This window comes from Paramisgurnus dabryanus, chromosome 3 (assembly GCF_030506205.2).
Source record: "Paramisgurnus dabryanus chromosome 3, PD_genome_1.1, whole genome shotgun sequence".
Lineage (NCBI taxonomy): Eukaryota > Metazoa > Chordata > Actinopteri > Cypriniformes > Cobitidae > Paramisgurnus > Paramisgurnus dabryanus.
In genome coordinates this window covers 30,320,709-30,338,239 of record NC_133339.1, presented here as the reverse complement: position 1 = coordinate 30,338,239, position 17,531 = coordinate 30,320,709, and the positions used below count along the sequence as shown (strand labels likewise).

The 17,531-nt window shown below is 41.1% G+C and overlaps 1 protein-coding gene across 4 annotated transcripts in view; it reads left to right on the top strand.

Annotated features, from left to right (window-relative positions):
* tnrc6c1 (trinucleotide repeat containing adaptor 6C1) overlaps positions 1-17,531 on the top strand; it is a 51,414-nt gene that overhangs the window by 20,857 nt on the left and 13,026 nt on the right. For 2 of the 4 annotated variants that reach the window (XM_065276093.2, XM_065276085.2), the window contains exons 4-7: positions 2,486-2,773; positions 13,819-16,209; positions 16,493-16,687; positions 17,323-17,486. In XM_065276093.2, the coding sequence (XP_065132165.1) occupies positions 2,486-2,773; positions 13,819-16,209; positions 16,493-16,687; positions 17,323-17,486 (3,038 nt within the window). Of the gene's footprint in view, positions 1-2,485; positions 2,774-9,629; positions 11,583-13,818; positions 16,210-16,492; positions 16,688-17,322; positions 17,487-17,531 lie in introns of those variants that run through there. The other 2 variants (XM_065276108.2, XM_065276101.2) reach the window with 2 other exon arrangements.

Here is a 17,531-nt window from a genome sequence, read left to right as displayed (position 1 = left end):
CTTTAATATAAACATGTTTATTTTTAAGTGTTTTGCTAAGGAACAAGACAATTTTATATTCTGTGGTGTGGTTATTAACCTTATGCCACAAATGCGGTTGATATAGCTTAACTTGAAATAAATCCATAACATTCACATAACATTTACCACATTCTGTCCAGATCGTTGGCCTAGCAAGTCCTGTAATTCTTTCACTCATGAGAGTGTGTATTAGGCAACAAAGCTTTAAAATAATCCCAGGCAAAGTGGTTGGCAATTAAAGCGTTTCAGTTCACACAGATCTCATAACGGCATAATTGGTCGAGGATTTGCGGTGTGTATCTGTGTCCAATGTTCAGAGAGCTGGATTTAGATACACTCTCTCTCTCTCTCTCTCTGTATTTCAACTCCCCCCTCCCTTCCTTTACCATTCGAGGTCTTGTCGCATCTCCCTCCCCCTTGCACTCTCAAACCGCCCCTCGCAAATTCTGCACTATGATTGGAAGAGCTCTGGCTTCACAGTTTCCACAGAAGCTTCTAGAAAGCCCTTCATCAAAAGGCCCTGACTGCAGCCATTTCTCACAGCCCCAGGGTAGAAGTGTTAAAGGCAGAACGTGCAGGTAGTTCCGCTATAATCACAAGAAATTGGCTATCCATTTAAGGGTCCATATGCTTCCTGCAACACATCTATAACCAGCCATAACAATGGGCCGACTCAGACACGCAGATGAGAGGGGGGGATGAGGGAATCTGTTTTGATTGGCCGCCTCAATTTAATCAGGAGATTGACGTCAGCAGCTCCAGCTTAGCACTGCGACTGCGCTGGAGTGTCTGCCCTGCAAACATGCCATGAAGGAGAGCAAGGGGCCGTGAGTGGGGAAAAAATTGTGTTTGAGGGAGAGAGAAAGGGAAAATTGAAAAGACAGATTTATTTTTTCACCTAAAGTTCAGGATTCGTCACATTGGGCCTCTCCTTTGCATAATCAATAGTGTATGTGAGCGTTGTCATTGGCCAACATGAAACAGGCAGTGGATTGTGAGGAATGCAGTTAACCTAACTACCACAAACGTTGTTTGCTACATAATACATTCTCTCATAAAGACAACTTTGGTCTCTCTCTTTAAGTTAAATAAACCCACATTAAAAAATTTCGTAGAATACTCTTTCCCCGCCAGCGTTTTAAAAAAAAAGTTGTGAGCCAGCACCAGCATTTTTCATGATTTTCACAAAAGTTTAATGCCTTCCAGAAAATGATCTTCTTAAAATATATAATCATACAATATATCAAATGAAATAACTGATTCTTTGCTTTCAAACAAAAACAAACAGTTTCATCCTACCTTCATTTGTGTTCTTTTATTGCCTCTCAAATATGGGTAGGTTTCTTCAAAAACACCAAATTTTGAGCAAAAAGCTGAGATAATTCCATTTCTGTGAAGGACCTTTGATAGAGATCAGATGCAGAGCGTTCCTCAAAAGTGACATGGACATACAGCTGTTTGCCCTAGTGCGATTCTTCCAGGTTTTACACTATATGCTTTTTATTTACTCTCCAAAGTTGTCATGGTTAGTATGCAGGTTTTGGGACAGTTCACTAGGTTTTAGATCAAAGCTTCAAATGTTTCAAATGAAGACTTTTACATGCATGACCAAAATGTATCTTTTATTTTGCCCATAAGTCTCTTTTCTAAACAATCAAAAGTTCTCCAAAAAATGACTCTTCTGTTACAAAGCCAGACCGGGGTTTATCCCCCAGCAGAATAGGCATCTCCCGTCTGTGTTAGGAGTACGTTACATAAGTCCAGCACTTATTCACTCAGACGTTTCTGCTTCATCTGCCTGAATCTGGCTCTCTGATGGCTAATTGTGTAACTATTTGTACTTCCTCCACAACACACATGGGGTAACAGGGGTATTAAGCAGTTGAACCAAAAATACAAATTCTGTTCATTATTTAACCGCTCTTATGTTGTTCCAAACCTTTGGCTTTCTTCTGGGAAGCACACAGGATTTTGAAGTGTTGTACTGATTGCTGTTTTCTATTCTATTTTTGTGCTTCTTACAGCATAAAACCTTGGACCTTTCAAAAATGGTTTATACAGCCCGTGCGCTGTATTTAGAGTTATATGTGATAGCCTCTTTATTATATTTATTTTCAATCAAAGTAATGATTTTGAAGCTCATGAGGGTGAAAAAAATGACGATTGGTTTTTTTTTAGGTGAAGTGTTAGCTTTTGTATAAGTTATATAAGTATTCATTTAATTTTTGTACCCCAAGAGTTACATGGTTTCGGACCAGCTGTCGTAGTTAGCAACAAGCAAGCACTCGTGTTCCAAAAGACCCCATTGGTCCGAACCTGCTTATCCCTCCCGATCCCCCTCTAAAGGCACTCTTTCTGTTTACTTTCATAATAGCATGTGCTAAAATTAACTTTATCCTTCCCTCTCCCACCTCTCGCTCTTTCTCTTTCTGTCTCTTGCTGTTTTTCATCTCTGTGTCCACAGTGCCAGACTCTGCCAAGCCCAGCCCCACCCCTCCTCCCCCCACCAACCCATCCGTGCCCTCAGTCAACAGCAGCAGTGGTGGCAATGGCAAGCGTGCATCCTCCAGCAACCAGCAGCAGCAGCCGGCAGCCCCACGCTACCCGCCCAGAGAGGTGCCACCTCGTTTCCGTCAGCACGAACACAAGCAGCTACTGAAGCGGGGCCAACCTTTGCCCGCCGGGAGCCCGGCTCTCACGCAGCCACCCTCAGCCAATACTACACCTCAGTCCTTCTCCCAGAACCACACAGGTCAGCCTCACTTCCATCCATGATCTGCACATAAAAGCCTGCTGATTTAAAGTCTGCCCAAGAATACACTCGCCCATAGTTTTGTGATATGGGGTTTTAATATGTAATCTTGCAGGAAGTTGATAGAGTTGACGGCAGTTGGATGGGTGCATACTATTTGTCTTGATATTGACTAGTTCTGAAGATGCAAACTGCGACTGACATGTTTTTTGTAAATGAGCATTTTTTTTTATCAGACTCTTAATAGATTCTACCAACAAATTGTGAAGTGAAAGTATTTTATGAACGTCTAATACATGCCAAGAGATAGAGGTGGCGTTTAGAGGCTTTTGCATCTGAGCTCCTCAATTGTTTATTTGTTTACTGTTGGACTTGGGTAGATGCTTTTATCAGAAATGACTTGCATTGCATTACAAAGTGTGTTCCCTTGGGATTTAATTCATGACACTATTGTGCTACCAAAACAATGCTTTACCAGTTGAGCTACAGTAACAATATTTATATGTAATTTTGATCAGTTTAGCCGCCATGATTTAATTAGCATGCTATTCTGGAGCTGTTAGTTTTAATCAAAAATTTTAATTTAATACCAACAGTCATCATCATTCATGTCTGTAAAATTAGCATTTTAAAGTATTATAACTTGTTATAACTCACTTCTTTTTTATTATTGCTTTATGTAAACATGCTAAACTGGTGTCTTTGAACATTTTGATGTTTCTCAGTCATTTTTAAGATGCAAGTGTTTTACTCAGCTGCGCTGCATCTACCTGTGTTTTTGTTTTGTTTTACGCAAGGATGCACTCTTATAAGTGTGGCACACGGGGTGTCTCAGTGCTGTTGTTCAGAAGTAATCGAAAAATCTGTTCATGTTTAGACGTCCTTGTTGTGTAAGCTGGCATTTGTGCCACAGTAGATGAAGAAAACTTGATGCAGATAATTCACTTTGCTGAGTTGTGCTTTGCTACTTCCTGTGTTTGCAGGCGTGTGGGTGTGCGAGAGGGTTGTAGTTTGTACGTGGACTTGGCAGAGTTGTTCGTGTGTCTGTGGTTTTTCCAATTACAGTGGCGGAGCGAGAGAGATTTTGAGAGAAAAAGGGAGAGATGGCAGACGATCAGCTCTGTGGGCAGGGGTGATTCAGAGCTTACAGTAAATGTGTGGGATTCAGAAAGGGGGTCCTCTGGTTAGCGTGGCATTTATATGGACCAGCCTGCTCATGGGACGTTCTTGCCTCCTCTGATTGTATTGATTGGATCTCTAGGAATCCTGTGGTGCACGCTGGATGTCTCATGGAAAACATGATAGTTTCACTACGCTGTGGTATCTCACTAGATTGCATTTCGTGCATTATAGGCATGCTTGAGATGCAAAGGCTTTTCCAATCAGGAAGTATCAAAGCTACATTTCAACAGTATGTATAGAACGTGTAAGCAGTGCTTGCAAAACTCACTTCACCTTATATTCAACTGTTTTTTTTTGTCTGAACACTTAATAAAGTCATAGCGCAACTCAACCATTTAATTTAATTCTATTCACGACATTCATTCATTTAGGCTGTTTATAATAAATTTATCAGTTCATCATTTATCATCGGTCTACTCAAGTTTAATACTTATGGTTAGGGGTTTGTAATACCATTATGTAGTCTGTGCATTTAGAATAATAATATTTACCTTAACATGCAGGGCTAAATATGCTACCGATTTTAAAATAATGCAAAAAGTATGCTATTGAATACACCTTTATTAGGTATTCAACATATTTAAAGGCACCTGCAAGTGTTTTAAAATTTAGTTGGTACAGTGCCTGCCTTGTCAAAGATATTGTTTTGGCCCATTTGGTTGTGTTTCCAATCCCAGAATGCATTGCAATGAGCTCTGTTTTTTAAAACCCAAAAACAAATATGTTTCTTACTGTGCTTCTTCCTCCTCCCCTTCTCTCCTTCTTGCTTTCTGTCTTTATCAATTTCTTCTGTTTTTGTCTCTCTCACTCCTGGTTCAGTTTTGGGTATGTTTTGAGCGGGCACATGAACTGAGCTGTGGTTCCGCTGGATGTTACTTAACACACATTGTGAGCGCAGCGAGTAATAAGAGCTCCCAGCTTTCTCTCTCTCTCTGTGTGTGTGTGTGTGTGTGTGTGTGTGTGTGTGTTTTACAGGAAGCTGCTGGAATGCCGCCGAATGGCCCACAGCTCTGCTTTAAGTCAGGCTGTATTCATTTAGCTGGTCTCTTTTGCTCCCTCCGTCTGTCCTACAATTGTCACATACATACTCTAATGTAACACAATCCATGAGACAGAAATTACAGTTTCATTTAAATATCCCTAATTTGCAGAGATTATAATAAGCAATTTGTAGGTCGATTTACCTTAAAGGTAATCAAAACATTGTTTCAGCATCCTCATCAACCCCACACAGTAACATTTACTTACCATTTTCGTGAGTTTACAGCTTTTTCTTTAAGACCAGTGGCAAATAGGGGAGCATTTGTGAAAACCAGTTTAAAACCATTTTTGCAATTTTGTTAATTCTTGCTAGATGCACAGACATTACACATGTAATCTTTAACAGCCTAATGTATTTGTTTATGCATTAAACAGTAGATGTGTGATGTATAGTGCGGGCTAGTGATTTTTAGATTGTTTTACAAATCACAGACCTGCACAGGGCTTGCAAATTTCAAAATCCCTGGTAGCTCTTTGGGGAGGCACAATGCATGCAAATAGCCTGATTAAAAAAATGACATTATTTTTTTATGTAGAATATTGAGACAAAACATCTATCAAATAATAATCATATAAAATAATCAAATTTCAATCATCAATCCAAACATTTGGGTCTAACCTTACTCAACATTTCTATAAACTCCAGATTCTGAATCTGAAATATCAACTGAAGTCACATAAGAATATCCTACATTATGGTTAGGGAATAGCACAGGGTCCTACTCTCCATTGGTTTCAATGGGTCACAATGGGCTCATGAGATGTGTCTGCGATGTCGGAAATCCAACTCTATATGCGAGTTTCTGAATGTTTTGCTTCTGTACGTAGCTTGCGAGTAACTGTTATGCAATCTATATCACATTTAAGCTTGCTACGGGAGATATCACTTTCCAGGTGAGGATAGTAATGACTGACAAGACGATGTTGAAGGAATTTGTGTGCAACAGATCTAGAGCATCAGTGACAAATCAGTACTGCACGCACCCTCTACAGGTTGAGCGAATGGAAAGTGCAATTAAACGCTGGTGTGCGTTCAAATGCAATTTCAATACCTGTTGCACAAATTGCATACAACATAATTACCCAACCAAATCTGTGAGGGAATGCAAAAGCATTAAAATATATTTTCCTCCCTTAGATAGCCCGATACATTTTGGTAGCCCGACAGGAATTCACAATAGCCCAGTGATGTCGGGAATTGTCGGGAATTATCAAATCATTTGGAATTCTGTTTGCCTTAGTATTCTCGTCCCAACACAGATTTGTGTGCATCCGACCAATGCTTAACAGTCTTATGACCAGAAAGTGAAGTTGAACAAGTAGAGCCTAAGGAATGATAATGTGGGTTTCCCCTTTTACAGTGGAATGAAACTTTTCACCTGCTCCTTTAACTGAGCCTGTTGTTATTAGCCAAAAACATTTTACTTTTATTTTTCACACAGAGAACATGCACACACGTTCTAACTTTATCCAAGGGTTGACAATAAGGACTGCCTGAATCGGGCCAGTGTACTGTTGACACGAAAGTTTATCATTTGCTGTGTTAACGTGTAAAATTCATGCAATAAAGTACAACATTTTGGTAGAATTCAGTAACTGCAACTCAATCACTAATGCATCAAGATGTGAACAGTAGTAAAGTCACAGAAGTTAAAGCTGTAATATGTTAATTTGACATGCAAATGATGCCACATCAAATCAGTGCTATGAGCAGTCTCTATTTAACTCGTGTTTGAAAATCAATCAAACATAAGCTGTTTACAGTAATTGCTATAGTTTTAGTGCATTGCACATTACAACACAAAGCAAGATCTTGTTGCATTTATATTCTGGATTTATCTGCTTATCTGCACATAGTTTGTTTTTTTCGTGTTAATTTTGTACTGAATATGATCTATAATATCACTCTTAATGTATTGAGCTTTATTAAATGTTTAAGCACCTTTCTCTCTAAAATTAAGTCATCTTGATTAAAAAGTGAATATATGCAATAACATTTGGCTTTTGACACATAGAATGTGTAGCTAAATGGGTATTTTTAGTTTTGTGGTGGAACCACCAGTGAAAATATTGTTAGTACAAGAGTCTAATCCACAGCCTGACTGGGCCTCTATAAAAAAATTTTGGTTCCCAAAAAACATCGACCCAAAAATTCTTAAAATAAAAATTTATTTCTTTAATCTTAAAACCCTTTTTCCACTTAAAAGAACCTTTGATGTAAAACAGTAGGTTCTTCAGATGTCAATAAAGCAATAATAACCAAGAAGCGGTGGGTTACCGGTGCATTTTATAACAGCTAAGGGGCGTTGTTAGGCACGAGTACAAATATTCCTAATATTACAAAGCAGTTCCTCAGAAGTGTGGCTGCAGCAGAGTGCAGTTCCCAAGAAACACAGACGGAGCAAAGACACAATGAAAATATGATAATGGTTGTTTCATAAATCAACATACATTGTGTAACTGTTAAATGCTTGGAAGCATGCTTAAATCTTTCCCGCTCAGCATTTAAAAAAAAGTTGCCACCCAGTTTTAGTTTAACGTTAATGCCTTCCCAGAAAAATTTTCTTTTTTAAATAAACATAAAATATATCAAATGAAAGAACAGACCCTCCACTTTCAAACAAACAAAAAAGTTTCATCCTACCTTCATTTGTTCTCTTATCACCTCTCAAAATTTTAGCAAAAAGCTGAGATAATTCAATTTTTGTGAAGGACTTTTGTTAGAGATCTGATTCAGAACTTAGATCGCCACCTAGTGGATAATTGCAAAAATATAAATTGGGGGGGAAATTCTCAGGGAAGCGTTTTCTCTTAATTGACGAGATAACTCATCAATGTTTATTGACATTTATCTGGATATCGCCATTAATTGCGCAATTGTTAAAAAAATATGATTAAAGACTGTGTTGTTTATTTTCATAAATTAGTACTAGTGATAGACCGATATATTTGCCAGTCGATATATCGGGCCTATATTTGCGAGTTTTATGTGTATTGGCATCGGCCGATATGTGGCTGCAGTGTTTGCCGAATTTTTTCCCGCATTATTTACTGTGCTGGAAGCCGCAAGCGATTGCAGGTCATGTGACTAAAAACAACCAACCTTTCCATGACAACATCAAAAGATGGTTCCATAGCACCCTCACCTGTTTTTACTATTTGTTAAATATAGTTTTTTTTTAAGTTCTATACATGTTACTTTTTTAAAATTTAAATTTTTTTTAAAATTTGGCATCATCATTGTGTCATTTTTATGATGTAAATTGAGTGAGCAAAAGCAGTATCGGCTCCAAATATTGGCTCAAGAAAATCGGCAGCCTGTATCAGTCATCGGCTAAGGCTGATGAAACCGAAATCGGCATCGGCACTGAAAAATCCATATCGGTCGATCCCTAATTAGTACGTAGCAACAGTGGCACTGTGATACTTAAGCTATGTAATGCAGTCTGAACTCTGGGCTTACCGGGGTATTTTATCACAGCTTAGAATGCGTTTCAACCAATTAGAATGCAGAACCAGAACTGCATGTTTTATAATAGTTCTTTATGAATACACCATACAGCCAAAAATGGCTTGGTGGTATTGTGCACCTTTAGACGGTTTCAGCAGTAACAACATAAACAAACGGCTTTTTTAGAACAGACATAACTTCAGCTAAACTTCCACAAAGAATCAATAACAACAGAGTCATTTTAATTTGTCTTTTTTTGTCATTTTGCCTATGTCAGCAAAGATCCCTGTTCTAAGCCCCAGACTTGCTCCTATTTTTGAGTCTTTTAAAATATATATTTGGCATATGACATAGCTAAAGCGTATCAAAAGCTACACTGAGCTATCATTACCATGTAAAATTAATGTGTTGATTGGCTGCCAAACCTCTCTTTACATAGTGGTGATCCATGATCGCCGTCTCCCCTCGTCTTTAGGAAACCAAAACATTTGTTATTTTTGACAAGGTTTTTGTTTCAGAGTTCAGTTTAGCGACTAGCCAGACCATTAAACAAACAGAGACCAGAAGTTAAGTTCCGTCCAGACTTGTAACCGTGACAATGCGCTCGCGTCCGATGAAACATCTATCTTTTTAAGAGTATGTAGCATTGAGCCAGTTAACCCTAAGTTCCAGATAAAAGCATTATAAGAAGTACATTTTAACTTATTTTGTAGTTACTTATTAAAGTTTATGGTGTTTATTTGACTCCTGTTGTCATTTCAGTTTTTCTTGATTAGTTATTTAAGTGCTTGTCATCTGTTTGTGTCGCCCCCTGCTGTTGACTCCCTATGGCTGCTTTTTCCTGATATCATGTGTGTCTGTATGGTGTAGTATGTGAAGCCTGATGATTGTTGCATAAGACCCACGCTGGTCCCTCCACCCACTGTCTCACCAAGCCTCCTTACAGCTGACAAATGGCAATGTCAGCAAAGCCCCCTTTTCCAAGCCCCAGACTTTTAAAATATATATTTGGCATACGGTATTGTTTTGTAGGACGTAGCCTATTCCTCCTTAGGGGCTGTTTGCACAAAATTTCTGCATTAAAAAACAGCTAGATGGATTTAATTAAAAAAGTACTTTTGACAAGTGTCATAAAAATGCAATGCTAATGGCATTAAAATGCTGTAATAGTTTGTCTAGTGCATGTTTTTGTGGTCGATGGGCTAAAATCCATAATTCAAATTACGAAAACATTTGCTTCACAATGCTGTATGGATATTCTCATGCCAAGAATCATTGCTTTATTACATTTTTCACATGAATGTTTCTGACCACCATTCTGTGACCAAGTCTGTGAGAAAGGAAAACAAACTGTGCCGTTGTCGGTGAGCAGTCAATTATTTCTGTTCATCCAAAACCAAACCGAGAACAAGCTAAGAATATAAGTGAGCACTACTGATGTCCACCCAACTGTTGACATACACCAGCTAGTTAAAAATAGATCATTTGGACGCGGGGAACGTGACCTGGCTTATGTGTACAAACCCATAATCACAGTGACAGAAGGCTGTGATGGACTTAACACACTTAATGTGTCCAGAAGATCGATTTTAGATTGGCACATCCGATACACAGCAGTACTTTAGGCAGGAGAAAACGGCTTAAAGTTTTAAAAACTTTTAATTGTATTTTTTTAAACATCTAGTCATTATAACAAGGATGTCTTCTATCTTTAGAAGGAAGTCTAAGTGCTTCCAAACCAGTTCAAATTCCTAGTTAGGTGTCGCCTCCAAGAAAGTGAAAGTGCTGCCACGCTGTGTTTGATGAATGTTTGAAGTGGGCAATATACATTTAAAACAGTAGGATAAAAGTTTGTCACACAGAGTACATTTCCATTCCCTGTTCTCCAGCTGAACCATGCTGCTGGAATTTAGCACTGACACATTTAATGTCAAACATACTATTATTAGACACAAACCAAACCAACCAATAGCTTTTTAGTCATTTGACCAGAAGCTAGCTTATTTTATTTATTTGTTTGCGGTTTTCTTGAAAGGGTCATTTGCAGACAAAGGCATAATTAATAAATAAGGCTTTGATTACATCATTGCATAGTTGGCTGGGAAAAAAAGCTGGCATTGAGTTCGATTATAATAGAAGTCTGTTCTCTTCGGATGTTAATGTATTGTGTATGGGAGGCACTGGGACCATTTGTAAACAATGCCCTGCTTGATGCCAAGAGCTGGTATGCTTTCGTAAGCGTTTGTTTCTCTTTTTCTCTCTCTACTACTGGAGCCATCCCTTGTTCTATCCCAGCATGCATTGCTTTCCGCCTATCTTCTGTATATTTGTCTCTCCCTCCCCGTCTCTCTTTTCCACCATTAAAGCACGGGCACACTCAGCAGAGACATTTAGCCTTTGGCCACCTGCCCGCCTCCATGTGAGCCTCATTTGGTGTGTTTATCCTGTTTCGCATGTGGCCATTAAAGTGTTGTTTTCCTCCATACTAAGGGAACCGCACCTCTGGTATGCAGAGCTACAACTGCACACACCCACTCTGCTTCTAATATTAAAACAAAAGCGTATACTCGCAAAATCAGCGAATGGAGGTGTGTGCATGTTTCCGTCCGGACCTTCCTTACAGTGCAGCCCATGCTCGAAGTTGCTTTTGTGCATCTATTCAGCGAGCTCTGTTGTGGGCAGCAGTGCTAATTGCAGCCTGAATGGTCTGCGCTAAATGTTTTGTGACATTTTGAAAGCATGAAAGGGGCACACGAGAGAAGGAATCCCCCCTTTTTGTTTTGTTTTTTTCTCCCTTCTAATGGCGCAACGAAACGCTCTCAGCTTTACCCTTCAGCTCCCATGCAGCCCATTTCCCCTCCCTCACAAGAGACGGAGAGAGTCTCCTCTCTCTGAATCAGGAATAGAGGTGGATATAAATAAAGCCCGGCTGAGGGAACAGAGATCGGATCCTGCCGTAGCGGTGTGGGACGAATGGGGCGGCCGCTCGGGTTCTGAGCTGCAGTTCTTTGGCAGCGTTTCAAATATGAGTCTCAAAAGCCTCGCAAGCAGCAGACATATTGTAACAGGGATGGCCAGCGCTCTGCATGCAGACTAGCGCTTCTCTCAGGATGGTCGGGCGACATCTCTCCTCAGGTACTTTTCCACTTCTCTGCAACCCCACCCCCTCTGACCCACGCACTGATAACAGGCTTTTCCTTTCCGTTTGCTGTCTGCCGTTCTGCTTCTGTTTACTCTGCGCTCGCAGCATTCAAATGACTGCGAATAAAATGTAAAACCCTAAAGCTATTGCATTGTGACTCTGAGATTACTGCAGGGCAGAGGTTTTCTGGACTTGTCTGATAAGCGTGTCGTCTTTAGCGAGATACTTTAAGATGTTGACGGCAGCTCTAAGCTTTCTTGGCATCAGTTCAGATGTGATAAAATGGCGTCCTTTACTACGCAGTCTACAGAAGGACAGCATTTGTGTTGGGGAAACACTACACTCTCTCTCATGCACGCCCTCCTTTTTTTTCTTAACTGTAGTTAAAAGTCTTTTTTGCATGGTTAGTGACTGAAAGGCTGGCTCACACAAACGCTGCCGCTTTGCTGAGGTCTGACACACACTGAGCCGTGCCTGCGCATGCAAAGCCACACTAAAACAAAAACAACAGAGTTGAACAAGTGCCAGGAAGCTGGGCAGCATTTGCCAGCTAATTAGCACAACAGGATCCCTGTATCCGTATGTGGGCATTTGTACTGTTTTCGTTGTTGTTATCAATGTGTTGATAGAGATTTAGAATGAACATATTTCTATGAAAGTGAATTCTGCGGTTGTAATCTGTCAGGCCAGCAGAGGGAGATGGTTGTGGTTTGGGGAACCGAGGCTTTGCGGTGAACCCAGTGGAAAATTATGGCTCCAGGCTAGTACATACATGTGATCCTGCAAATGCAGTAACTGATGCATTTATTTTCTTTTGAAGTTATGACCTTGCTCTGTTGTTAAAAAATGGAAACATGTTTTGGGGGAAAACAAATAAGGGGATTTTTTAAGTGCAATTTTACACATTTCCTGAGAGGGATGGGTACATTCAATAGATTAATGTCTAATCTTACTTTTACTTTTCAAACTCTATAATACATCTTAGAATAAATCTCAGTGAATTGGGCATCTCTCTGAAATACTTGCAGAAGTCTGATTTTTTGTAAGTTTGATATTTTGTAAAATATCTGCTAAACTGTAATTTAGACTGTTGACAGACTGTTGGCAACAAGTCTCCTATACTGTACTAGAGTCATGTGCTTTGTATCTCTCCATTATCTTCTCTTAAGACGAAAGTTTACCCAAAAATGAAAATTCTGTCAATGTTTACTCACCTTCATTGTTCTAAACCTGCACAAGTTTAATTATTGTGTTGAACACAAAAGCAGATATTTTGATTTGATGGGTAACCACAGAGTTGACAGTACTCATTGATTTTCATAGTAGGAAAATAAATACACTTGAAGTCAGAGGGTACCGTCAACTATGTGCTTAGCATCATTTATCAGAATATCTTATTTTGTAATATATGAGGGTGAGTAAATGGTGACATAATTAAATTGTTTCTGTAAACGATCCCTTTAAAGGTGAAGTGTGTACATTTTATCGGCATCTAGTGGTAAGGTTGCAAATTGCAACCAATGGCTCAGTCCACAGCTCACCACTCGCTTCGGAAACACATAGAGAAGCTACGGTAGCCGCCATAGGACAAACATGTCATTGTCGGAGACAACCAAGTAAACAAAGTTTGTCAGTTAAGGGCTTCTGTAGAAACATGCCGGCACAAAATGGCAACTTCCATGTAAGGGTACCCTCGTGTATGTAGATAAAAATGTCTCATTCTAAGGTTATAAAAACATAACGATACATTATGCAAGGTCTTTATACACCGCTGATAATATAGTTATGTATATTATATTGTATTTTGGTCAAGAGATCCTTTTAAAATGTACACACTGCACCTTTAAGGCAGTTCATTGTTAATTGACTACCAATAAATTAATTAGTAAATGATCCGCACACGTTTTTGCTGCTCTATTTTTATATTTTACTACGGTGATCATGGAAATGCTTCAATCCACTGAGGCACTGGGGGAAGACTTGGGGCATAAATGTTTACATGATACCCATATTGAAAAATAAGCATGAAGCAGTGCATGGACCATTATAATTCTGTAAGGATGAAATTTAAATTAATCATGTTTTTATATTTATTTATTTATTTGCAGAGTAGCTATTTTTGAGTAGAATGTTTTATCATCAGTTAAAAGCATGTCAATTAAATTACTAATTAAAAATAACAAGCATTACAGGGAAAGAAATTAATGGTTTCTCTCTCTCTTTTAACAGAGCTGCCCCAACAGAGTGGCCTGGCAGCCCAGTATGAGAATATACCCCCCAAACGCAGTGCCACTACAGCCTCTTCCAACAGCTGCAGCGGCTGGGATCCACTGATTATTGACGAGAGCGATACTGAGGCGTGGCCTTCCATTTCATGCAAAGAAAGCCACGGCCCTGCAGGATGCCAATTGGACACTGAAAGCGTCAGTGATATTAGCAGCACAAGCAGCATGAGCATGGCCACAGGATCTGGCCAGCAAGGCCATTTCTCCACCAATCACCCCAGCAAAGCCAATGTCAGCCACTCAGGAGGTCTGCTCTCCAGTCAGGGTGGGGCCAGCAGAGGCTGGGGCTCTGGCCCATCTCCTGCCAGTGGAGGAGAAGGGAAGAATGAAGTGTCCAGCACATCAGTGGGAGTCAGGGGTTGGGGCTCCTCCAACTTTAACTTGAACTTAAATCCCAATGCCAACCCCTCTGCCTGGCCAGTTCTGGGACATGAAGGGACCGGCATGGGTGGTGGCAGCTCTGGGGGAAACAATCCTCCTCCTTCTAATCTCTGTAGCCCACCGGGCAGTTTGCCCAGTCAGGGCTCTAGCAGCGGTGGCAGCATAAGTGGTGCCAATGGAAATTCTGCAGGTAATGGTGGTAGTGGCAATTGCAACACCACATGGGGTAGCATTATGCCCAGTGACTCCTCAGAGCCACACTCCAGCCCATCCACGAATGTGTCTTTCAGCTCCGAACCTCAGAACCTTAACACTGATGGACCAAATCACACTAAGCAGGAGCCCAGAAGCCCTGGCCACTGCCTGCCTAACTGGGGGGTTGGCTCTGCAGGCATGGGCTCATTTGTTCAAACTCCAGGAGGGGCCTCACAGGTCAATGGTGAGGAAGAACCTGTTTGGGGTAATGGAGATGCCAAGTCTGTTAGTGGCTCAAAAGACTCTGGTTGGGACTCAGGGAGCAGCTGGGGACAGGGAGTGGCCTCAGGAACTGCTAGCTGGGGACAAGCTTCCTCAACTGGAGACTGGGGTAAACACTCCAACAGTGAGGCCAAAGGATGGGATTCTACTAGCTCTCCCACCCAAGAGCAGCAACTTAATTCTTGGGTTCGTGGGCCCAATGCCCCAGCTAGTGAGGGAAGCAGTGATAGCATGGAATGCTGTCCTCGCAGAAGGGACCGCTCATCAAGGGATGAGACTTCTCCTATTCTGCCTACCCCGGATATGGACCCCAGAGTTCTGTGCAACACGGGCTGGGGACAAACACCTGTACGTCAACACACTGCTTGGGAGACAGAAGAAGCTGCACGCTCCAACCGCAAGAATGACATTGGAACTGATGCCTGGGGCTCAACCTCAAATGCAACCAATGCAGGACCAATACCAACTTCTGGCAATGCCAATATAAACTCTGCCAATGCATCCAGACCTGACTCTGGGAGCAAGAATGAGGGCCCTTGCCCTAGCACTGGAGCTGCACCAGGCTGGGGTACAGCCATGCAACCACCCCAGGCTGGTTCTGGTTGGACGGATCCGGCCAACAACAAGAAACCCTCCAGTGGTCCTGGAAACTGGGGCAGTACCCCATCTGGTGGTCCGGGTGGCAACCTGCAGAAAAGTGGTCAGACTTGGGGTTCTGAGGAAAAATCTCCTACCTGGGAGGAGAGTCATGCTAAAATCAAACCACAGGGTTGGACTGAGGGTCACAAATCATCTCAAGGATGGGGCAATGGGCCTAGTGGAGAAAGTGGATCTGGAGGAGAATGGGGTGAACCTGCAGACGGGAAAAAAAATGGCCCATCCAGCTCCTCCTGGGAGGCAGAAGGATCAGGCTGGAATGAGGGCTCCAGATGGGGAAAACCTGCCCCAACAGTAGGAGGAAACTGGGGAGATACACAGCGCCCCAATGTGCAACCACAAGGATGGAATAACAAGCCTCAGGATGGCAACAATGGCAATAGTGGCAGTGGTAGCATGGGTTCTTGGGGAGGTCCAAGCTCTATAAAACAAAGCGGCTCTGGATGGGGTGGAGGAAATAGTGGAAGTGTTAAACCCGATCACACTGGAGAGCCCACTGGATGGGAGGAGCCATCTCCACCCTCTATCCGTCGTAAAATGGAGATCGATGATGGTACCTCAGCTTGGGGTGACCCAAGTACACATAACAAGACAGTCAATCTCTGGGACAGAAATAACCCTGGCATGCAAGGCAAATCAGGCCCTGCCAATGCCAACAATGTACCCAACAACCATCATCATCATTCCCATCATAACCAGCCTCCCATGCAGACCCACAGTCATGGAGGGCCAAACTCTAATAATAACCACATTTCCCCTGATAACGTAGCCCCACATCAAACAGGGCCTCCACACAACAGAACTGGGCTAATGAATCCAGGTAAGAAAACTATAAAACAACCTGGAACAGACTCTGCTGTCTTTCCCTCTGCCAAAGCTGTATTCAGCATGGCATTCTTTAATCTTTCCTCTGCCAAGAATTAAACAGACGTTTAATATTACTGCCTATTATTCCATTTTAGGTCACCTTATCCTAGAAAATAACATTTGTAGTTTATTTTGTAGACATGTATACAACATTGTCTTAGACTTGTAAACAAGTTGCTTATATGACCAGTGATGCAGTTAAAGCTTATGGTAGATTTGTGCGTGTTCCTCTACAGGATGGGGGGAGATGACAAACGTCCATTCAAAACCTGAACCCACATGGGGAGAGCCAGCCGCCCCTGCAGTAAGTGTGGACAATGGCACTTCGGCATGGGGTAAACCCCCAGGTGGCTGTGGAGGCTGGAGTGATAATGGGTCTGAAGTCTATGGTAGAGGTAACGGACCTCCTGGACCTGCCCCATGCAAACCTGGTTAGCTTTGTCAAACTTTTGTTTATTTTGAATAAATTATCTTAATTTATTTTGTTTTATTCTTTATACTTAAATCTGACTCTTGACATATACATATCTATAGAAGCTGAAATGGAAAAAGTCATATTCATGTTGCCATATTAAAATGTATACTTTGTAAATTTTTTATAAGCAGAATGTATGTGATATATGAAAGTATGTAATGTTTAGTGATACAAAATTGACTGTGAATCTTAACTTCAGTTGTTCTACATAGTTGTTTCAATGTAGCAGTTTGCTTCATTGGCTTATTTAGTACTCCAAAGAAAGCTCATGTTTTTAAATTAAGGCAATATTTAAGAAAGTATTTATTTGTATTTATTATGTTGTCAGATATTTCCCCCTTAAATATTAGTTTTAGAATAATGGGTGCCGTTAGTACATCATAACATTATTGCCTGTATCTGATCCCACTGAGTAGTTGCCTGATATCATCACTAAGTTTCAAATTGTGTAATAACAGAGCCCCCTAATGTTAAAAAATGTGCACTGCTTGATTGTACATAGTTTTTTTCTCCTCATGGTGAATGATCAATTGCTAGTTTTGATGTGTATTTTTATATACATTTCTCATAATCACATTTTTTTTCATCCAGCCCCCAAATCTATGCAAGATGGCTGGGGAGGTGGTGAGGACATGGGTATGTCTGCGGGGCATTGGGATCAAGAGGAGGGAGATATGTGGAACAGCACTGCATCTCAGGAGAGCAACTCATCCTGCAACTCCTGGGGCAACCCACCCAAGAAGGGCCCACCAAAGGTACAAGGGCTATAGAAGCAAAGATGCCTTATTTTGGCATCAGTC